This window comes from Helianthus annuus, chromosome 7, assembly GCF_002127325.2.
Source record: "Helianthus annuus cultivar XRQ/B chromosome 7, HanXRQr2.0-SUNRISE, whole genome shotgun sequence".
Classification (NCBI taxonomy): Eukaryota; Viridiplantae; Streptophyta; class Magnoliopsida; order Asterales; family Asteraceae; genus Helianthus; species Helianthus annuus.
In genome coordinates this window covers 148,695,580-148,719,602 of record NC_035439.2, presented here as the reverse complement: position 1 = coordinate 148,719,602, position 24,023 = coordinate 148,695,580, and the positions used below count along the sequence as shown (strand labels likewise).

Here is a 24,023-nt window from a genome sequence, read left to right as displayed (position 1 = left end):
CTTTGGGCCTTAACCCAAAAAACATGAAATTGAGCTTTATGGATTTCTATTAACGTAAAACATAAATCAAATATTCTTTTGCGCATCTTAGACTTAATTTTACAAGTTTCTTGTATTGGTTGCTATAGCAAGTGTCAGTATGTAATCAGCCGAAGTGGAAAAAGGTACCAACTTTGGGCCTTAACCCAAAAAACATGAAATTGAGCTTTATGGATTTCGATACGTAAAACATAAATCAATATTCTTTTGCGCATCTTAGACTTAATTTTACAAGTTTCTTGTATCGGTTGCTATAGCAAGTGTCATTAATGTAATGAGCCGAAACAATACCAACCAACTTTCCGCCACGTTTGGCAAAGTTGTCTTACTAGTAAAGGATTAAAACTTACAGTTATAAATATTTCAAAAGTACCAAAATTTACGGTCAAACAAGCTCTTGTACGACACAATCCCGCTACACCATCCCCTCTTTAGTAACAAAATTTGGGTATTTTAACCGATACGTGTGAGAAAAGGCAACTCCTCTTTAGTTCCTTGAGCAATAACCATACAAATAAGTGCATGGAAGATGTTAAACTACTTGCAAAATTCATCTCTCTCTCATAATCTTCTTTAATTTAATCAAAAAGCTACCAAGTGTCTCTTCATCTTCCAGTTCTTCTTCTTCATCTGTTTTTCTATTACACCTTTCATCACTATTATGCTTTCTAAATCTCCTTCTAACATACACTTTAAGTTCCTTCTTAAAGCTTCTTTCAACTTCACAATCTCTTCCTGCCTTTTTCTTTTCCTTTGCCACGTCATCATCCCTGCAAAATCAATAAAAAAAATCATGTGACTTCAATTAATATTATAATATAGAGTAAACTTTAATTTTCGTCCCTGTGGTTTGCTGATTTTAACACTTTCAGTCCAATAGTTTATAAATTACATTTATCATCCATTAGTTTTCTGATTTTAACAGTTTCAGTCCATTAGTTTCCTGATTTTAACAGTTTCAGTCCACACCACGACACTGGTGTGGACTGAAACTGTTAAAATCAGGAAACTAATGGATGATAAATGTAATTTATAAACTATTGGACTGGAAGTGTTAAAATCAGCAAAGCACAGGACGAAAATTGAAGTTTACTCTAATATATTTAACCGCACAAAAAAAAAAAAAAAAAAAAAAAACTGTAATCATACCTTTGATTCCATTTCCGCTTCCTGGTGGCTTTCCTCTCAATCTCACAATCATCGTTCACGTCAAACGTTCTATTTTCTTCAACATTATCGTCATCCAAACAACTGGTGACGCCAGCATGGCCGTCATCATCTTCATCCATTAATCTCAATACTTTTTCAGTATGAGAAACCTGTCTAGCCCTCCTAGATCTAATTTTAAAAACGCCTCTGCAAATCAACAAAAAAGTTTAATCAACAAAACTTTTAACCGGGATACAACCAATGAATTATGTAGAGTAACACCAAATTGTTAAAATCATACATTTCGTTCCCCTTCCGCTTCCCAGTGCCTTTCTTTTTAGTCTTCGAGTTGTCCACACCACTGATTATGATGTCAACATGACTATTATTCTCCGCCACGTCATCTTCATCGATATAGTCTACCTTATTGGAACGAGAAACCTTTCTACCCCTCCTAGATCTCTTTTTAACAACAGTTCTGCAATTTGACAAAAAAAAATCATCATCGAAAACAGTTTCCACAAGGAGAATCTTCTGAACCAATATATAATTATAGAAAGACTTATGATGATGAGATAAAAACACATATTACAGTTCAAAGGCATACCTTTGCTTTTTCTCGTATGAGATAATGGAACCTTCATTGGCTTTGGGACCTGACTCAATTTGCAGAGGTGCGACAAAATCTTTAACGGTGAGATCAGGACGCTCCCCTTCCCGATCTACAAAATTGGATATAAAAGCAGCCTTTTTCATGCTTCTGGCTACTTGGAGCATACGGACTTCATGTGGAAACAGCACCTTCCATCTCCTGTTCATACAGAATAATTACTTATACATGCATACATATATATAAATATATAGATATATATATATATATAGAGAGAGAGAGAGAAAGTTTAAAATACAAAAGTCCCTTAACGTACGTGACCATACACGACCACTCGATAACGCGCGTAATTATGCATATAACATGCGTAATTAGGGTTGAAACAACCCATGCGTAATTTTGAGTTTAACATGCGTAATTTTCATGTTTGGTGGCATGCGGGTTTTAATTTTTTATAACGTGAGTAATTACGCATTACAACATGTGTAATTATGCATTATAACGTGCGTAATTATGTCAAGTTAATTACTATTGTGCGATCGCGTTCAATTGAAGGCCTAGGATAGGTCAGATGTGATGTTGAGATGGTCGCGTACGCTTCGCACGATAAGGTGGTCTTCTACGTTAACCTTCCCCTATATATAAACATGTACAAGTTTTTTGACTTATAGTACCTCCGACATTGACTGTCGGTGCGTGGAGGAACAGCTGCAGCTATCCGAGACCAGCAATATTGATGTTCCTCAATTGCTTCTTTCAATTTCATATCCTCTTCTTCAGTCCACTCATCCATATTAAGACAAGGATCTAAGCAATTAACCCATCTGTCACATGAACAAAGCCTTGTTTATTCTAACTTATCTCATATCAGATTAAACAAACAAACAAGTGAAACTAAGTAGGGTTGCAAACGAACCGAACGACTTGTTCGTGTTCGTTTGTTAAGGAAATATACGTGTTCACGAACTGTTCATGAACACTTACCGATGTTCGTGTTCGTTCCTTAAGGAAATGAACGTGTTCGTGTTCGTGTTCATGTCCGTTTGTGTTTGTTTGTTAATTGTAGGCAATGAACGCAAACGAGCGTTCATGAACACAAATGGAAACAAAAGAACATAAACAAGCGTTCATGAAGCGAATATATAATAGATTGATACTTCTTAAATACTTTTTTGTCGGAATTTTGAATTATTGAACACAAAAGAACATAAACGGACACATCACCGAACGTTCACGAAGGCGGCCCTTGTTCATGTTTGTTCATTTAACTAAATTAAATGAACGAAATTTCTTGTTCGTGATCGTTCATTTATTAAACGAACGAACACAAACGAATTTCCCGCCGAATGGCTCACGAACTATTCGCCGAACGTTCAGTTCGTTTGCAGCACTAAAACTAAGGTATGTGTCTAGTCTAAATGGATACCTTTCTCGGCATTGTACTTGTGTCCTGCCAGGCACAAATTTAGCTATTTTATTCCAGTTTTTGGCTCCGAATAGACTCACAACGACTTTGAGACACTTATCCTCATACGGGTCCCACTTTCCAACTCTTTCCCTTCGAGGGTTCAATGACTTCTTCCATCTGAACAACATAACAGAAAAGTCAGTAAAAATCTAAGTGATATCTTGATATAAAGAACCGATGAATAGAGGCGGCAAAATAGGCACCTATTGGAACATTGGGTCCCAGTGCGGCCTTCGAGTGTAGAAGCAACAAACTGCCAGTTAGTCTCACCATACTCTGCTACAGCCTTACGAAGTTCCTCATCTTCAGATGGGGTCCACTCGTTTTTTATTATAGATGCATTAAGACTCCTTTGAAAACGTGACAAACACTGAAAAGGTGTCCTGTTTGTATTAAGTTCCGAAGCAATCTCAATCCAGTTACTAATCCCTCGGTTCGAAACAATATGCAAGAGCTTCTTATCTTCATTTATAGTCCATGGCCCGTGATTAATTAAAGGATCCTCACAGTTTCTCCATCTGAATCAATTACCAATTTATGTAAATAATAATAATAACAAATCAAAGGAGAAAAAAACACTGGTTCTATAATTTAGATTAAAATGCCATTATCGTTTGGCCTTTGCGACTTTTGTCCAAAGGTTTGTTTTTTCGCATCTGGATCCAAAAGGTTTGAAATCTTGACATTTTCATCCAGCTCGTTAACTTCATCCATTTTTCGCCGTTAAGTCAGGGGTATTTCTGTCTTTTTGTTGAGTTAAAAGGCAATTCAGTCTTTTTTAGGGGTATTTGGTCTTTTTCAAAAAGTGAAAAAGACCGAATTGCCCTTTCAATCAACAAAAAGACAAAAATACTCTTGACCAACAAAGAAAAGTGGATGGAGTTAACGAGCCGAATGAAAATGGCAAGATTTCAAACCTTTTGGATCCACATGCGAAAAAACAAACCTTTGGACGAAAGTCGCGAAGCTGACCAAACCTCGGGAACAAAAATGGCATTTTACTCTATAATTTATATTAAATAAAGATTAATGATACAAGCAGGAAAAACATTAACCTTGATTCACATTCAGCACCAGATCGGCCTGTGACATACATGGAAGCAAGGTCTTTCCATCTAACATCTTTGAGAAATGACTTGATTTCTTCGTGTGTTATTTTATGATCTTTAATTTGTGCAACCATATTAACCCAACAAGAAGGATCTGCATCTCCACCACTGTCAACCATATAAAAGAATACGATTACATAAATATAAGAAAATAACAATACCTCAAAAGCCATCTTTTAATTCAATCTTTAACCAAGTGTATGAAACACTTAAGTAGGAGTACATACAATCAACTATATGTAAAACCTTACATGTAGAACCTAAAAATTTGTGTGTACAGCCTAAGAAGCTATATGTACAACTATATCTACAGCCTAAGAAGCTATAAGTTACAACTTAAATAGAAAAACAAATCAGATATGAAAATTGGAAAAAAAAAAAAAAAAAAAAGAATGAGATCAAAACAAAAAAAAAGAACAAAAAATGGGCTATTGGGTTGCTTTTACAAGAAAAAAGGGCAGATACTTACATTTAAAATTAAGTCTTTACAGGAAAATAAAAGGCCAACACTTGCATCAAAAAAGTATTCTTCAGTTCCTCGTGAGTAGCTTCTTCATGGATTATGATAGTAAAGGATTAGGAATCTTTGTAGTAAAAAATATGTATAATAGAAACAAAAATTTTAAAGAAAAAATAGAGTTAAATGCCCAGATAATCCCTGTGGTTTGGTCTTTTTTCACCTTTAGTCCCTAACTTTCTAAAATTACCTCTATAGTCCCCAACTTTTCAATTTTTCGTTCCCGGATAGTCCCTGGCGCGGATGGAGGTTAGTTTTTTCAGTTAAATGGGTGTGAAATTACTAAATTGCCCTTGTTATTATAAAATAACTTAAAGATAAAAAGAAATATATTTAAACCCCGTCTCTCCTTTCTCTCTTCCTCTTTCTAGTTTTGGTCTTCAAGAATAAAACCACCACCACCAGATCATCTTCCCCACCTTCACCACCATCTCGTTTTTTTTATCCGGTGACGGGTGCACCTCCGGCCGGTTGCCGGTCATCTATCTTACCAGTCAAACACCCACCCCCATACACCAACACCCCTCCTCTCTATCTGATTCGGCTCCGACGACCGAAGATCGTGGATTCCGGCCAGCTCCGCCATCTTCTCCGGCCGACCACACCCACACCTGCAACTCTCTTCGTTTCCCATGCCTGTAATTCGTCAATTATTTTATGTCTTGTTCGGTTGCCCCCTTACATATATTACATTTGGCATCCTTACATTAGTTTTACAGGCTCCTTGTTAACTACGATACATCATAATCTAAGAACAAGTTATTGATGATGATATAAAGCACGAACATTGCTTATGACTTGAAAATTGAAACTGGAAGTATGTGGATCTTTGGAAGAAAAGGTGCATCGGGATTTTCAGCAACTTCAACAGCAGAGGAAGTTACTCAAGGGATCCATGGATCTGGTCTTACTGCCATTGTTACTGGTATCATCACCTCTCTTTATTCAATTCTTTTACCTCAAAAATGGTGTCCCCCGGTGTAGGGGGTGGGTGTTTGACTGCAACCGGCCGGAGGTGCACCGGTCACCGGATCAAGAAAAACGAGATGGTTGTGAAGGGTGGTGATTGGTGAGGGTGGGGAAGATGAAGTGGTGGTGATGGTTTGATTTTTGCAGACCAAAACTAGAAAGAGGAAGAGAAAGGGGAGAGGGGGTTTAAATATATTTATTTTTAAGTTATTTTATAATAACAAGGGCAATTTAGTAATTTCACACCCATTTAACAGACAAAACTCACCCCCATCCGCGCCAGGGACTATCCGGGAACGAAAATTGAAAAGTTGGGGACTATAGAGATAATTTTAGAAAGTTAGGGACTAAAGATGAAAAAAGACCAAACCACAGGGACTATCCAGGCATTTAACTCGAAAAAATAGTACCATTCCACAACTATAATAAAACTTAATATAATCGGCAATTAGAATCTTCTAACTAATAACAGAAATTCAAAAAACTAAAAACAATTCACAAACAAGAAAAACCCGTAGTTCTTCATCGCCAATCAAATAGATTAAAACCTAAATTAAAAACAGAAATAAAATTTAAATCTCGCCTCGCCTATCATAGTTAATTTAAGAAAAAAGACCGTGCTACTGCTAACATGAGAAGACAACCCAGTCACTGACTCACTTCACATAGATTATATGTTCCAAATGATTACTTTCCTACCTATAACATGTAAACAATATTGAAGAACAGTACTCACAGCATGATAGTATGAGTATAACATACCTAAGAAAGTTGACGTTATCCATTAACATTTTTTGAAATTGTTGTCTGATGCCCTTCAAGAGGTTCTCTTTCTCCTCTTTTGACCAAGGTTCTCTAGTCAAAGAGAATGGATATTTCGACACTGCGTCTTTATAGTGTGCAACTTGAGAATTTTCTGCAGGGCCTTGATAAATTGCTAGCGCGTTTTTATCCTTAACCTGTAACTTCAGAAGTAATAAAGTACCAATAACATATGCTGCTAACGGGCATTGTAGAAAAAATAAAAATAAAAAACATGTAAATTAGATATAAACCGTCATCAACATTTTCACAAAGATCAAAAGCAAGAAAACTAACCTTAGAAGCATTGCCTCTCTGCTTGAATACTGAAATAAGCTGGATACGTGCATCCTTTTTCTGAGACAACGCTCGGCCTGTTTTTTTCCTACAAGCCGTCTGAAAATCTTTCAATATTTTAACACGTTCTCTCAATTTTCTATTCTCTTCCATTCTGGCTTCAATTTGAGCTACTTTGTTACGTATCAACTTCTGGCATGCTCTGTTCTTCTTAATAGCCTCAACAAATGCCTGTGCAGATCTCGGAAAACCACCGTCTGTTACCGGAACAAGTTCAGAACCAGGTTCATGTCCTTCACTGACATTTTCATAAGGTGTGTCGGGAGTAATGTTACTTGAAATATCCGAATTCTGATTAGTGGCTCTTCCATCTACACAATCTGAAAATCCTCGTCCATTATTAATTCTCTTCACGAAAAAATTAGGGGAAGGTTCGTTTCCCAAGTCTATGTTATTAGTTGCACCAACCTGCTCTGGTCTCTGTACAGAACTCTCCACGCATATGTTCGTGCTATCTGCTTCAAACATCGATGCACAAAAACATTTTATTAGTTACAAGGCTAAACAAGATACAATGAATTAAAACAGGCCATTTGCAAACATGTTCTACGAGCATGCATCTATGATAACTGTATCAACAACTTGAGGATATAGACTGATGTGAAAACAACCTTTGAGTCTTTGACCTCATAACTTGTGTTACCAAATGCCTTTTATTCTTGTATGGCTACACCGACATTATGGTTAAAAGGCATAAAAGCATTTCATAATTCAGATCATGTCGATGGCAGCAGTGGGGAATACAAGTTGACTTCAACCTTTTAATATAATCTCTAACTTACCACACTTGTGTAGTAGTAAATGTTACTACACGAAGAAGAAACAAAAAGGGGTAATGGTAACTTTACACAATAGTAACCAAGTTTGCCACATAAAGTCACACAATTTTCATTAGGTGCTCCATTCTTGTGATTTAAATGTTCAAAATGAAGCTGAGGCAAATGAAACATATATGAATTTTGATTACTGTTCAGTGACTATTTTTTTCCCAACTTGAATTAACTTGATCAATTATAAGGGAGATCTACCCTACGGCCCGCTGACATTCTTGTTTTTGGATGGGAGGGAGGGAAACACGCGTGTGTCGATTTGACAGGTGTGTCCCCCTCGTTGGGCTAAGGGACCACGGGTTTGTGGCAGGACAGGCGATAACCAAGGCAGAGGCGGGCAAAGTAGCTAAACACGAAAAAGCTTGCATTGAGAATCAGCACGTGTTCGTCCCGTTTGCTTTCGATACCTTTGGCGCTCTCGCCCCTGACGCGGTGCGGTTCCTAAAGCGGGTTCAACAGGTGGTACGCAGTAACACCGCAAATGTTAAGGGGCAGAATTTTGTGTTTATAGCAGGGGTAGGGTTTGCTATTCAGAAGGGGGTAGCGGCGCAGCTTGTTGCTCGCCTACCTGCCATTAGTTTGTAATCGTATTGAACTTGTTCCTAGTGCTTATTCCATCTTATCAATTATAAAACCTTTTATAAATATAGTGAAGTAATTTTTCTTCAATACTACCTCCTACTTGAAACAATTAAAAAAAAAGATAATCACTAAAACATTAGTCAATCTTTTAAAACATACAACTACTAAACACAAAAGATAAACAAAATCAATGTGCACAAGAAGGAATAACAAAACCCTAGAAATAAAACCAAATTTTACCGTCGTATTGCGAGAACCGCCGTTGAATCGCACGGAGAGTTTCAAAATCGTCGTCACTATCATCATTTTCATCGGATAAAACAGAAGGTAGAATCGTTCGTAACGGTTTCGTTGAGCTAGCCTCATGTTCAGTGTCAATGGGAACAGCAAACCGCTTTTGAATGTTACGCAGTAACTCCATGTCTTCATCTTCAGACTCGTCGGAGACGTCAAAATCGGCATCGGCATCGGCATCGGAACCGGCGCCTGTGACGGAGAAGGCTCTTTTTAGGGCTTCCATATCTTCTTCAATTCCGGTATCGGAGTCGCTGCCTGAGTCGGAGTGTGACATTGTTTGTTATTCTCAAAGTGGTTTGATGCAAAATCGGCTTTGATGTTATAGGATTTAGGGTTTATAGGTGTGGGCGTACGATTAATTTAGGAGAAAATATAGTTAGGGTTTCAACTGATTTTGTTGATTTTGTTGTAAATCAACCCACCGTATACTATAAGTAAGATAGGGTCACAAAAATTCTGTCAAATGGCACTAATGTTACATCACCATCACCGTCAGCGTCTACCAGGATCAAAGTTGTGTCGTGTTAATGCGAAAAAAACTATTAAAATATTAACTAAGTTGATCTATAACCTGTGCGTTGCGATGGACTTGTTAAACGAGAAACAAATAGACGTAAAAACTTTGAACGACACATGCGCGTCGCGTTGTGTTAACTTGAAAAAATTTGAACGAAACGTAAAAACTTTGAACCATACGCGCATGTTTCGTTGTGTTAACTCACAAAATTTAGACCGTAACGTAAAACGAAAATTTGAAAAAGATGAAAAGTATAAGAGGCCAAAGTTGAAAGTAAAAAAAAGTTATGAGGTTAAATTGCAAATAGTGAAAAGTTTTGGGTTAAAAGTATAAAATCAAAATTTGTGACTTTAAATTTGCAAAAATAAAAAGCCTTGGTTAAAAGTTCAAATCAATTTATTTTTTATTTTTTTTTTGAAAAACCTCCAAAGAGGTATAAAAGCATGAAAATGTTGCTAATTAATAGTTTGTAAATAAGTGAGCAGTGTCTTCTTTCTAAAGTACGTCGTTTGCATTCACACCGCCTGTCTGCCTTTCTACCTTCTCTTTCACAAGTTTATACTCGGATTTGTTAATACACCGCAGTAGCAAGCAAGATCATATGATCAGTGGCGGAGCCATAAGTTCGTTTTACCGGTTTTACCATGTCAACCCGGTTAAACCAAAAAAAAAATTTTACCATGTATCGACATACAAATGTCCGTGACTATATTTTACCGGGACAAGTCACCAAAACTCCAATAATAAGTTACTGGAGGCTATTATTCGAGTTTTCATCTAAACTTCATTGTTTAGTAGCAAACATCAACCCATCTTGATTGTATTTTAGTTGACTCATTGACCTGATTTTCAGTCTTGATGTTCTTCATTTGATTCTTTAACTGATGATAAAACCGAAGACGATTTCGCATTCTGGTGAACACTTCTTTGTGGATTCACTTGCTTCGAAGCGTTTTTCGATATTAAATTTGTCGATTTCTCCTTCTCTATTGTTTTTCTCTTAACCGGTGGTGTCATCTTTCGAATCTGGTCTATTTTATTCTCAATTTCCTGCTTTCTTTGCGGTTTTGGGACAACATGAACCGAAGCTTTCGGCTTATTAGAAGGCGATTTCGATTTTCCTTTATTCTCGACACTTTTATCTTCGGTTTTCGCCTTTTCTTGATGCAACTTTCTGATCGGATTATCGTAAACTTTAACGTTGTGATTATCCAGACCTAAAGTTGCGGTCTCATCTCTCATCAAAACAATCAGTGGCACATTGTTTATCGAGCGTTTGCTAGTTTGTTTGATTTCTTGCTTATTATAATGATTTCATCTAATGACATATGTTCTCGGTCCGATTTCTGAGCAAAAAACTGTGGCTTCGTAACATTTGGCAAGTCAACATCGAAAACGGGCCTCATTTTGCTAGTAACATCCGACTCTTTTCGGGGCGGTTTTGAGGGAACTCTTCTAAACCCATGAGTTTTGCTATCAAGTTTGACCCCTTTGACTTTTCCTCGGTAGCCCGTGATGAAATAGAGTCCGATGAAGTGAATTCGTGAGTCGAATACATCATTGACGATGATCAGCTTGAGCTCATTGAAGCAATATCGGGAGATAATCGATAAGACTTGTTTGGTGGCAAAATATTTTGTTTCGAAAGCCCGTCTTTAATCACTTCTCTAAGCTCCATGAAGCAATCTTGTGATGACCCGTTTGCTGATTTTCGTTCTTTTTGATAACCCGAATCATAAGATCGAAAACTCTCAAACCGATCCGAACCAACTCTACTAAAACTTTCGTCACTTTGTGTTTCTCGTTTCTTCTTCGAACTTGGCATACATGATGCTTCTTGCAAATTGCCAAGCATCAAGAGCGATTCTTGAAGATCAAGCGCGCCTTTTAGCAAATCGTTCGCGATATCTTTCGGTTGACTTTTAAAACTTCTAAAAGGGGTAGCGGCGCAGCTTGTTGCCCGCTTACCGGCTATCTTGGTGTAATTGTCCTTAAAGTCTTTAATGTATGTTGGTGTAAAAAAAAAAAATTATTATCATTAAAAAAAAAAAAAAAAAAAAAAAAAAAAAAAAAAAAAAACTAACCCCATCTGACAATGAATCAATAGCTTGATTTAGCTTCTGAGCTCCATTTTTCACCTCAACAAGAGGCATTTTTTTCTTTTCCTTTTGAACTCTTTGATTCAAATAGTGAGCAAATCAACAAATCCAAGAAGCAAAATGGAAGAACAACTAATCCTCTTGATTGAATCTTGATATTAAATATAAATCAATATGAAACAAAATCAACTAAGGTATCAGTTTGTTATTACCCAAAAAAAAAAACGAAAATAAATAGAGAAAAAAACATAATCAACAAAAAACGATCCAAAACCAAAAAAATGAGAATGTTAATATATGTTAATCTTTCTTAGGGGTAGGGACGCTCCACTAGTGATGGAATTCCATCACTCACAATATCCAATCAAGTTCCGACTTGTTATCGAACATTATTCCATCACTAGTGATGGATTTTAATGGAAATGTCCATCAATCACCACACACTCATCTTTCATCATCAACGGTAATCTCAACGGTTAAAAACTTGAATTCCAACGCGTGATGGTGAGGACGCGTTATGTATTCCACGCGTGAAGATTTGGGGTGGCGGCGGTGTTTCACTCTATTCAACGCGTGAAGAAATGTTCACCACGGGGTGCCCCGGGTCACCTTATAGGTGCCATCGCCAGAAAATACATGCCGCCTCTTGATTTTATGACATTATATATACACATATAGTTTTGACCGGTGTCCCTACATATGTAGTGCCCGTCTCAAGATAAACTACGTACATAGTACCAAAAATAACAAAAGAAAGACTAATAAGACATCTCTATAATGATACTAAAGGGGATATATTCAAACTCAACGGTGTTTTGAGTCCTTCATTGCTAGATTCATTTACCTCATTGTTAGCAAGCATTCTTAGGTTCTTTAAGATTTTTTTGATCGGATTTTAACTTTCTTCTTCCTATAATGTACCCATACTCCCCATTTTGATGAAATGTCTTTGTTTGTAGAAGATACCATCATATTGGACTCGACCAATTAGTTGAGGCTCTATTCAGTTTGGCTCATTAGGACTACATGGAAACAACCACGTCAGCACCACATCAGATGCCACTCTGTTTTCACATTCTTTTCCACTTGAGGGGACTGTCACATCAAAAGCGTTTAGAGTCAAACCAATCCGACCCGCACCAAAATTGCCTGTTCTGAACCAGTCCAATCATGATTTTTGACACGTTACTCAAGGCTCAGGTAACATGCCCATTTTTTCTTTTCGCTAATGCGAGATTGTGCAGTTATATGTATGTTCTTGCATCTTGTATTATTTTCTTCTTCCTACATTCAAGGTAGTCAGTTTCATGTATCACCTGTATACTTACCGACATTCGTTGGTTCGAACTACTGTGCAGAGAGAGTTAAATAACCGACCCTTTCCAACGAAAGAAACCCATCAAACCAAACTCTTAACAAACTTGAAGTAACAAGTTAGTAGGCACTTCTTTATGTACATAGCCGGCCATTTCTTCATCATTCTTTATAAAGTTAACACTTAACAGTCATATAATTCACCATGTTGTTCCCAACAAATCATTCAACAACAAATTTAATTGGTCTGGACACTTTTATTATAGAAGCTGTTTAACAATCAACACCACTTGAAGTCTTGAATCATCACCAGACCCCTTTTATACTCAACATACAAACAATGGGCTACAAAATGACTGCATCTAGGTCCTTATTGGTGAGTTGGCTAACACGGTCTGTCTAAGGTTTAACAACGGTTTCATATGCTAATTGAGCACTCAACAGATCCACAACCGCCGAACCAACAGAAACAAACACAGTAACCTCCTTCTCATCCTTCCTCCCAATCTTCACCCCTTTAATCAACTCAACCAAATCCCCTTCAACCTCTTCCTTCTTCATCACCCCTCGTTCAAACGCCCCAACCAACTCACCCGCCTCCACAACCGCCGCTTCATTATCAATAAAAACCCTCCCTCTCTTCATAGCTTCATCATCACACTCCCTCATCGACGGCTTATACGATCCAACCAGATCCAAATGTGCCCCTGCTTTCAACCACTTCCCCAACACCAATGGTGATTCCGAATTCGTCGCACAGGTTACTATATCCGCCTTATTTACCGCCGGTTCAATATCCTCACACACTTCAAACCGCACACTCTCCATTCCGCTTTCCTTCTTCATTTCCTCCACCAGAGTTTCCGATTTTCGTGAAGTTCGGTTCCAAATCATAACATGACTAACACTCGGTCGAGTTGTTAAATGCGCTTTAATCAAGTGTGGAGCTAACGATCCGGCGCCGATCATTAACAAAACCTAAAGAAACGGTAAGAGATCAACTCGAGTCATCATATCATCATAATGTGTAACATACAATTCATCATCCTAGAGCTATAACTAGGGGTGGAAACTTAGCCGAGCTATTCACAAGCCACTCGAGCTGGCTTGGAAAAAAGCTTGTAACGAGCCTAGCTTAAACGAGCTCGAGCTCGAGCCCGAGCCAAAAAAACAAGCTCGTTAAGTTAATGACCCCGAGCCCCAGCTTCGCTTATATAACTCAAACAGACTCGCGAGCCTAAGCGAGCCTATTGTTTATATAATTCTTAATTAATACATTAAACATTAACATTTACTATTTATAAAATTATGAAAAATAACTAAATTATATATATAAAGTGGTAATTACGATTAATATAAATTAATTAAAAATAATAAACGAACCGAGTCCGTGCAAAGCTCGAGCCTGAACAACTACCTACCTATGAGTCAAGCTCGAGCTTTAAAAACAAAGATCGAAATGAACCGAGCTTGAGCTTTCACAAGTTAAACTAGCTCGTTTACACCCCTAGCTGCTATGACCGACTCAACTAACTCTAGTAACTAACTACCACAATCACCTGAGAGCTAGGGTTTGAGAGGTAATGAGAGGCTACGGCGGAGACACATGCGGTACGGCGGACGGTGATTTCGGTACCGTCAAACGAAGCTAGGGTTTGGCCGGTGACGGAGTTGAAGAGGACGTAACTGGCGTGAACTCCGGGGAGGTTTAGCGACGAATTATCGGGGTGAGTGGTGACAAGTTTGACGCCGATGTATGGAAGAACGGTTGAGGAGAGAGACCATGCCGGCATGAGGAGGAGAGTGGAGGAAGAGGAGGTTGGATGAGAGTGGCGGATCGGAGATTGGATGACGGAAGTAGCGGATGCCAGTGATGTTTGGAGGTGGTTGATTAGGGATTTGTACGGGAGAACTGACCGGATTGTTGGTGCGTCGATGAAGATTTGTGGTCCGGCAGGGTTCAGATTGGTGGTTACGGTGGCCATTGGTGGAGTTGTGAGGGTTTTGGTGTTTGTTGGAGAAATATAATAGTAATTTATTGATGTTTTTTAGTCAATAGTTTTTTTTTTTTTTTCGACAAGAACTTTAGTCAATAGTCAAATAGTCACCCTCCATTCTCATGCACCCCTTTTCCATGGAGGTAGATAGATAAGAAAATTCTCATGCTCTCTATCTATATGTTAATCTTTAAATTTTAGAGAATATTTTAGAAAGCAAGTTAAAACACCTTTATATTATATTCTCTAAAATAGAGATAACTTTTATAGCACTATAGTACTCCTTCAAGAGAAATGGTTGAATTCCAAGTTGTAGAATGGATCATGAAATTGAACTAAGCAATTACAAGACTTGGACAACATATATGAAGTCTTACCTTCAAGATCAAGACTTATGGAATGTTGTTAATGGCACCAATACCCAGATTCCTACCAACAATATCAATGTATTACGAACTGAATCGTTAGCCAATTGATCCAAATAAAATAGATAAGAAGCTTGAAAGGACTTAAAGATTTTTAGAAGAGACTCAATTCATATTTTTTATTCATAAACTCAAAACAAACTATTGGCTATTAGGAGAGGCGGGGCGGTGCAAAATTTGCACGTGATGGAAATTATCAACGTGTGAAACAAACAAACATACCACCGCCACCAACATACTTCAACGCGTGAACATATGTTTCCGTGATAAAATAAACGCGTGATGTAACAACCCTCGAGAAACGACCCTAAACGCTCCCAAATACATCCCGTATACAAGAAACGGACCCGAAATACCCTTGTGCTTGTAAAAATCAAGAAAAACAAGATTCAAGAGTGGCTTGCGCGCCGCGACAGACGAAGACAAAGCCGTCGCAAGGCGCGACAACCTGTTGCTTGGCGGACACTCTAAATGCCACGTGTCAGGACACGTATCGACACTACCTCATGACTCAGCAACCCTATCGCCGCCTCTGGGGCTCTCGCGTCGCGGGGCGCGAAAGATGAAGAAGAGTCCGTCGCGGGGCGCGACAGACTGCTCGATTAGCTATAAAAGGAGCAGAAGAAGACGACATTCCAACTTGTTCATTTTCTCTGATTTATCTCTCAACGTCTATAGGCTAAAACTATAGCCAAATACCCTTGTGCTCCTTCAATGAAAACCTAGTTTAGTTTCCAAATAAACGTATTTATTTAGGCCTAATATATATACTATATATAAAAACTTTCTAAAAACTTGGAGACTCTTATTTTTTTAGTGGTTCTAGGCCCATACCTAGGTTTGCAAGCCTACGGTGCCGGCCTTGCTAATGAGTGACCGACAATGCCTCCAAAGAGATGTAACTAAGGGTAAAGAATTTAAACGATTAAAGATGTTTGTGAGGTACTTGATTCATTAAAAGATTGAATTAAACCACGCTTAAATGATTTTGAGCGGAGCTTAAAATTATAAAAGAAATCTCTTTAATAAACTAGTTTTATCCAAAGGTTAATATAACTTAACTGATTTACTTTGCGAGTCTAAATGAGACCGATATTTATATGATTGTAATAGTATTTATACAACATAATGCATAACTACAAACAATTGTTGTTGGCTATAGAATCTAAATAAGTAAATAATACACTAGATAAATAATTATATAGACATGCATTAAAACGGTTAAACAATAAATGAGTTGAGACAAGCTAAGCTTATATATACATGAGATTGATTTTTAAAATAAAAATAAAACAAATAATTCTTGATAAGTTTTCCCGTGTTGAAAATAACAGTAGCGATGCAATTATCAAGTGTGGAAGAAAATGAATCCATTATACCACCGACAAATGGAATCAAAAATAGTAACAAAAGTCAATTCATGAATAGACTAGTTGAATATATGGAATTAGGATTTTTATTTAATATGTAAAGTTTATAAATATCGAACAATTAATCTTATAACTCATCTTAACACTTACAAATATAAAAATTATTGTTATTGGTCATATTCTATCGATAGCAACGATGGTCAATTGTTTTTATCTTTATATGTTCAGTCATTCATTCGAGTGCATTGTGCGACACCACGAGCTTATCAAAGCACGACTGTCGACGGATTATACTTACAACGATAAGACTATCCACATCAAGGATGTTTGTAGGTGATTCTTGGCCTATGTGGAGGGCATTTGTGAGAGGGATGGATTAGTGAGTGTTGTAGAGGATGACATGGAGGGTGTTCATTCTTAAGGATTCTTGGGGAAGAATGGTGAAGAATGGGGAATGGTGGGTCCTTTCTTTTTTTTTTTATTTAGTTTAAATTTAGACTATCCGCATCAGTGAAATGCTATCCTTTCTACAAACAGCCTAATCAGCATGCCACATCAGCTTTTCACTTATTCTTCTCACAAACACTTTTTACCCACAACAATAACATATATATTCTTCCCACAAACAACCTTATAAAAAAAAAAAGAAAGGACCCACCATTAGGCCATTCTTCACCATTCTTCCCCAAGAATTGTAAAGAATGAACACCCTCCATGTCATCCTCTACAACACCCACTAATCCATCCCTCTCACAAATGCCCTCCACATAGGAATGAACACCCTCCATGTCACCTACAAACATCCTTGATGTGGATAGTCTTAATAAAATAATTATAATAAGGTTGTTTGTGGGAAGGATATATATGTTATTGTTGTGAGTAAAAAGTGTTTGTGGGAAAAATAAGTGAAAAGTTGATGTGGCATGCTGATTAGGCTGTTTGTAGAAAGGATAACCTTTCACTGATACGGATAGTCTAAGTTTTCATGATAGATAGTAGGGGATGCGTGCTCATTTAAATATGGTTGAATTTTCTTCTCATTTTACTAAATTTAAAGTTTATAGACCACTTATCACTTTATATTATGGAGATGCCATATAGTCGTGGAATGGTTCTCATTAAATTGCCAAACAACTCATTCCAACAAGCATTTATCACAATTTGTACATTTATAATATTTTATATTGCTTCTTTTGCAAGATTGAGTGATCGGCAATGTTTACATTTTGTTTTCACATAGCATTAGATATTGTTTTAGGTATTTCACTAAGTTATAAATAATCTAAGCGTGACATAACTTTTAATTGCCATTTTTATAAACAGTTATATTATATTATATCTTCATTCGTTTTACAAACCTTCTCAAAACGACATTATACAAATAACAGTAAATGACCAAAATAAATTGACAACGTGTTACATGCCATCGTTGGTTGGTCATCAACTTTGAAAAAATTCGGCGTGTTCTCGTGCCCCAAAGCGAACCATCAACATACATTGCTCGACCCAACACCGGCTATAATGTTCGGTTCGCTGGTTTGACCGACGCTAGTTGCATTGACACTTCCGGCTTCTTGAAGCTGAAGTGCGTGTTCCAAGTTCCACAACACATCACCCATTGTCGGTCTATCGACACCATATTCCGCCAAACATTTCTCGGCTGTGTTCCCATACGTTGCCAAAGACTCCGGTTTTATCTCGTCGACGATACGGGGGTCCACGATCTTTTTAAGCAACCCTTTCTTCTGCCATCGGACCGCCCACTCACCTAAGTTGATCTCTTCGCGACCCAACAATGGGTCAACAACGGGTCGTGCGCATAGCACTTCGAAAAGCACGACCCCAAAGGAATAAACATCTGATTTATCGGTAAGTTGTTGTAGTCGAAAGTATTCGGGATCTAAATACCCGAAACTACCCTTCACATTTGTGCTAACATGAGTCTCACTCATACACGGGCCTGACCTCGAGAGCCCAAAATCCGACACTTTCGCGAGGTAAGTTTCGTCAAGTAATATATTAGTCGACTTCACATCTCTATGAATTATACCTTGTGTCGAGCCCGTGTGAAGATAATGAATCCCCCTTGCAGCCCCAATGCAAATTTCGAGCCTTTGTTTCCACGACAATGGCGGTAGGTTTGACCCGTATAAGTGGCTCTTTAACGGGCCCTTTCCCATGTACTCGTATACAAGGATCATCTCGGAATCCTCTTCACAATAACCAACTAACGCAACAAGATGGCGGTGTCGGATTTTGGACAAAATCGTAATTTCTGTTTGGAACTCCGGGAGCCCTTGTCTCGAACCCGAAACACATCGTTTCACCGCAACTTGTAAGTTGTCACGAAGAACACCTTTGTAAACTATACCGAATCCCCCCGAACCGATTATCAAACTCTTATCAAAATTATTCGTTGCAGCCTGTAAATCGACGAAAGGGATCTTCAACTTGTTAACATTATTTGTTACTTCCGAAAACTTACTATGCGTACTCCCATGAACGCGTAAAGGAGTCCACCCGTTGCTTTCAACCCGTCTAGTTTTCGCTCTAGTTTTCTTCCTCAGTTTCAAAACAATCAACATCGCTAATACCAAGCAACAAGTAACAATCAACCCTCCAACAATCAAAACAACCAAACCCCAAACGCTATTCTTCTCCCGCGAAAACCCCCCACCCGCCGGCTTCACTATCTTCATAACCTCCACACCATTCAAAATCGCATTCTTCCTCAAACTAGTACTCAAATCCGACGGGCCAACGCTTATTTCCAAAACCCCCGTCCCATCCGAATCAACAACGAAATCCGCATAAAACGGAGACGCCAACACATGAAACGACAACAACGAAAGATCAAGATCCTTATACGCCAACAACCGGTTAACATACACATTGAAATACAACTGATTCAACGACAAACTAACTATATCACAAAAATGCAGCCTAACAAAATACCTAACACCCCGATCCGAATCAACCGGAAACCCCCATGTTAAATTAAACACAGAATTTATACTCAAATTCCCCCTATTCATTTCTTGTGCAGTCATATAAACATTATCAGGAGCCACTTCGTTTGTAGCACCCCCCTTTTGATAATTAGGAACATGTGTTGTTACAACACTTTTTGCAGATGATTTTATTAACAAAAACTCTTCATCAGGTACCCAATTTCTCCAAAGGGTGTCATTAAACGGCGTTAACTTTAAACCACCTACGTTAATTCTGTAAACAGTTTCCAAAACCTGAGATGACAAATTACTAAATTCTTGAATTCCGTTACCGTTACCGTTAACTAACTTTGCTCCACCGTCAACAATGAGATCAAGTGGAGCAGAGAACACTTCGATTGCATTAATAAACGCAACATTAGTATCTCCGAAAGGATTAAACGTTAATTCGAGGTGGGTTTTGTTTACCATGAGTATGAACTCTTTCACAAGCGTTGACTTTGTACCAAAATTGGTCAAAATTGAAACCCCGTTGACTAAAACACTGAAATTCGAAGTGGTGAGAGTGTAATTTGTTGAATTAAACGGGGCAAAATGTAGACGAACGAAATGGGTTCCGGTTTTGTTGAGGTTAAAACGGTAATTTGACACGCTAGTGAAAACTCTTGCTGTAGTGTAAATGTTGAACAAGTTCGGGTCCGGGTTTGGGTTTGAGAGAGTGATTGATTTGTGTGAAGAGAGAAAACCCGACCCGGGTTCAATGTTGTCACTAACGAACTCTCTGCCGGCGAACATGAGATTGGTGTTTGAACCGCAGTTGACGAGGAAGTTGTCTGGAGGTGTGAAAGCGATGGAAAGGGTGGAGATGAGAGAGAGAAGCAGAGTTAGAGAGAGAAAGTTGGGTTTTATGATTTTTGTAGGCATTTTGGTTGAGATTTTTCTTTTTTGTTGAAAGAGTTGAACTGAAGTCAGTATTGATGGAGGATTTAAGAGAGAGAAAGTGAGTGGAATTGGAAAGTAATGGCGGGGAATGAGGAGGAGATATTGATGCACATGGGGTTATGGTATCTTAAGAGACAACAATGGAGGCTATGGTTAATGAGGATGATGAAGATCTATGAGCTGTCTGTGTTTTTGTCTATTAAAGTTATTAAAGTACCCTATACGGTTGATGTATGCTTTCTAATTATAGAAAACCAAAGAGTAAATTAAGGCTAACGAATTTTTCGAATAACTTACTCGCGAAATTCATCTTATTAGGATACACTCGTCTTTGAACCAGGGAAATCCATCACCTAGAGCTGAATCTCGTGAACAGTTGCCCGAATGCATGACAGTACGGTGAAGTAAAACCCCGTAAAGTTCAAGGATAGAACTAGCAATCGCCGCATATTTGTCTAGTTTCTCATCATCACCTGGTGCCACCAAAACTAATGGGAGAAAGCAGGAATCGCACCTAAGTCTCTTGAAAACCTAGGTTTCAATAAAAGCCAGACGTATAACTTTGTTCGTTTTTTAGTTGAGTTATTGTAAAAAGATAGAATCCCTTGTTTTACAACAAGAATCATTTATGTAGTCAAAATTTTATAAGAACGACTTATATAAATTGAAATTGAAAATGAAAATGAAAATGAAAAGGAAATAAATTAAAATACTAAATTTGAAAAACCCATCATCGTTCTCCTCAACCCTCGATGTATCACAAAATAGATCAATTTCACTCCTTGAACGAGTCTCTACGCCCCACTTGAGGTGTGCAGATATAATGTATAGATGTGCGGGCGCTCTAGGGGAAAAAATAAATTGCACTAATTTTAACATTATTTTATTAATTTCGTGAACATAACGTTAAAAACGGCGGACAGTTAATTATGTATCATATGGTGGCATTAATAGCCGAAAGACAAGGGGGTACATGCACCAATCGGTCTTTGTCCCGATTGCTAAACGTTATGTGCCTTATGTCCAAGGCTTGATGCAAAACTACTATCGGAGTCAGGGTCTCACTAGAAGCAGTCTTTCTATTCCTACGGGTAGAAGTATGACTGTCTAACTCTTATCTTCTTCAAATTTCATCTGAGCTTTACTATTGGTATGATTCGGTGAGTATGATGATTATGATGTGGTCTAATTGAGAAATGGGCGGACAAAGTTATGCTTACTAAATAAAGTTTTGAATGTAATGACTTAATGATCTAAGGTTTGTCGTCTAAGTGAAGAATATGTTAAAACTAAAAAATCTAATTCGACTTTTTCTTGAATTTTAATGTGATCATGTGATTTGTGGGGTCAGAATTGACTTTTTGTGTCTACTTCCAGAAAGTCTCGATTACTTTACTCCATATATAAATTATTTATTTCGTTTTGTAATAACCACGCGTTATCTTAGATGTATGAATTATATGATTTTCCTACATAAAATTTAGCTAAAAGTAGTTGTACTTATTTTTGTAATAAAAGATATGTTTAAAACTAATAACACATATTTTTGTAATAAAAGATATGATTAAAACTAATAATACATAGCATCATACGGAATTTTAGTTATTCTACTACTAGTTTATAAACCCGTGTATTATACGGGTTGAATCACAAAAAAAATATAAATTATAAACTTGTATATAATCCTTATTAAATAAAATAGTAAAACAAAAGAACAGTTATATTTTCAATTATTTAAAATAATTTTCTAAGTTTTCACTTCTCTCTTGAGATAGTACAATCCATCTTATTATATGACTTAAAAGAAGTAACACTAAAAAATAAAAAAAATAATGATCATAAAATTGTATGTACTTTTAAAAATAATTATAAGTTATGAGGTTCAGATGTTATGCTAAATGAATTGTAATTAAATTATGCTATGTATATTAATGATATATTAAATACTTCGATATAAATATTATTTTTGGATATATAGATCATGAGACGAGATATGAATATCATCTCATAGTATAGTAAATATTACATATTAAATAAAATCATACTACAAATAAAGTATACGTTTAAAAAAATAGGACTAAAGTTTTTTAAACTATAGTTTTAAGCGTCTACAACAATCTCCTTAATTAGTAGTCGGCATTTAAATATTCAAATTAAAACTCGCATGAAAAGTCGGAGTTCTTTAAGTTCTTACAACTCAATGGGGTAAGAACGTATACGTTTAAAAAAACAGGACTAAAGTTTTTTAAACTATAATTTTGAGTGTCTACAACAACCTCTTTAATTAGTAGTCGACATTTAAATATACAAATTAAAACTCGCATAAAAAGTCGGAGTTCACTAAGTTCTCACAATTCAATGGGGCAATAAAGTATACGTTTAAAAAATAGGACTAAAGTTTTTTAACTTTAATTTTGAGTGTCTACAACAACCTCTGTAATTAGTAATCGACATTTAAATATTCAAATTAAAACTCACATGTCGAAGTTCACTAAGTTCTCACAGATCAAGAGGGTTTTCTCTTAATCCAAAATGATGTAAAATATAAAAAAATCCTATTTTTTTTTTTTTTGAAAAGCAAAATATAAAAAAATCCTATGTAAAATTTATTTAACCATATCCGGAATAAGAAAAGTTACTTGATATACATTTATATTAGTTATAGATAATTATTAATTATATTTGAAATTATATGTTTGATCATATTACGCAACTAAAGACATATTTTCATCATGCTAAATAAACACATTATATAATATTATAAAAATTTTCATTTGAATATTTAAATGCCAACTACTAATTAAAAAAGTTGTTGTAGACGCTCAAATATATAGTTTAAAAAACTTTAGTCCTACTTTTTTAAACGTATACTTTACTTTTAGTATTATTTTTTTAATATTTATAGAAATTGTATCAAGTATTAACCATAAACGGAATTTTAGTTATTCTACAATTACCCATTTATAGAAATTGTATCAAGTATTAACCATAACACAAATGGTGTTACCCCAACACCCGCAACATTTAAATTTAAATTTAAAGTATAGTAATATAAGCAAGTAACCAACCGCATAAGGTTAATTCAGAAACTCTACATAAATGTTCAACAAAACATATAAATCACAATATTCCACAATAGCATATCACACAACCTTTTTTAAATCACCTGTGTTCCACAATATACATCACGCTTCTTAAATTAGCTATAGAAGTATATACATCACGCTTCTTAAATCATCTATAGAAGTAGTTATCAGTATGTTATAATTATTACAGACCATATTATTTTTATGATCCTTTCCAATAATTCGATAACACGAATTACTTATAGTCTAAATTCTCATATGTAAATATAACATAGTCAAATTAGCCTCTTTAATCTTTAAAACAACTAGTAGCATGCCTAAATTCGGGTTACAATTGACTGTATATGATTTTTATTACATACATTAGAAATATACATCCCTCAAAAAGATTTTCATAAATGCACCTTATGGCGTATAACCAAATCAAACGGATGACGGAAAACCAACTCGAACCAAACATTTTCCCTCTCCGTTGGTCGCTTTTACGAGTTTGGTTAGCATTTTGAATAAACGTTATTGAAATAAAATTTTCTATTTTAAAACCAAGTAGGTAGATGAGCATAAATCACAAAGACCCCTTAAGTATCATTATGT

At 36.6% G+C, this 24,023-nt stretch overlaps 3 protein-coding genes across 10 annotated transcripts; all 3 read right to left on the bottom strand.

Moving 5' to 3' along the window:
• Nucleotides 1-220: 220 nt before the first annotated feature.
• LOC110869272 (myb-like protein L) lies at nt 221-9,133 on the bottom strand. Of its 8 annotated transcripts, none has more exons than XM_022118567.2 (12): nt 8,672-9,133; nt 7,428-7,474; nt 6,960-7,339; nt 6,624-6,826; nt 4,322-4,483; nt 3,470-3,784; nt 3,225-3,383; nt 2,473-2,622; nt 1,796-1,999; nt 1,490-1,666; nt 1,189-1,395; nt 225-809 (listed from the first exon to the last, which is right to left on the bottom strand). In XM_022118567.2, exons 2-12 carry the CDS (start codon nt 7,459-7,461, stop codon nt 590-592), a joined length of 2,211 nt encoding a protein of 736 aa, XP_021974259.1. In that variant the 5' UTR covers nt 7,462-7,474; nt 8,672-9,133; the 3' UTR covers nt 225-589. The 8 variants fall into 8 exon arrangements, with proteins under 8 accessions (XP_035831338.1, XP_021974259.1, XP_035831341.1 ...); XM_035975448.1 differs by having other exon boundaries at nt 6,624-6,820; XM_035975449.1 differs by having other exon boundaries at nt 6,624-6,820; nt 7,428-7,477; nt 8,672-9,128.
• A 3,733-nt stretch (nt 9,134-12,866) lies between these two features.
• Nucleotides 12,867-14,736, bottom strand: LOC110869275 (protein SAR DEFICIENT 4). Its single transcript, XM_022118569.2, has 2 exons — nt 14,218-14,736; nt 12,867-13,636 (listed from the first exon to the last, which is right to left on the bottom strand). Exons 1-2 carry the CDS (start codon nt 14,641-14,643, stop codon nt 13,058-13,060), a joined length of 1,005 nt encoding a protein of 334 aa, XP_021974261.1. The 5' UTR covers nt 14,644-14,736; the 3' UTR covers nt 12,867-13,057.
• A 3,024-nt stretch (nt 14,737-17,760) lies between these two features.
• On the bottom strand, nt 17,761-20,464 carry LOC110869274 (probable receptor-like protein kinase At5g24010). The gene has a single exon (XM_022118568.2). It carries the CDS (start codon nt 20,323-20,325, stop codon nt 17,938-17,940), a length of 2,388 nt encoding a protein of 795 aa, XP_021974260.1. The 5' UTR covers nt 20,326-20,464; the 3' UTR covers nt 17,761-17,937.
• Nucleotides 20,465-24,023: the final 3,559 nt, after the last annotated feature.

What these genes read in the sequence shown, in the direction of transcription:
- LOC110869274 (XM_022118568.2), bottom strand. Translation starts at nt 20,325, where the DNA reads ATGCCTACAAAAATCATAAAACCCAACTTTCTCTCTCTAACTCTGCTT.
- LOC110869275 (XM_022118569.2), bottom strand. Translation starts at nt 14,643, where the DNA reads ATGGCCACCGTAACCACCAATCTGAACCCTGCCGGACCACAAATCTTC. An exon ending in TCTCAAACCCTAGCTCTCAG is followed by an intron (nt 13,637 to 14,217) that starts GTGATTGTGGTA and finishes CCGTTTCTTTAG; the next exon opens with GTTTTGTTAATGATCGGCGC.
- LOC110869272 (XM_035975445.1), bottom strand. Translation starts at nt 9,002, where the DNA reads ATGTCACACTCCGACTCAGGCAGCGACTCCGATACCGGAATTGAAGAA. An exon ending in GGTGCTGAATGTGAATCAAG is followed by an intron (nt 3,785 to 4,321) that starts GTTAATGTTTTT and finishes TAATTGATTCAG; the next exon opens with ATGGAGAAACTGTGAGGATC. An exon ending in AAGCGGAAGGGGAACGAAAT is followed by an intron (nt 1,396 to 1,489) that starts GTATGATTTTAA and finishes GTTGATTTGCAG; the next exon opens with AGGCGTTTTTAAAATTAGAT.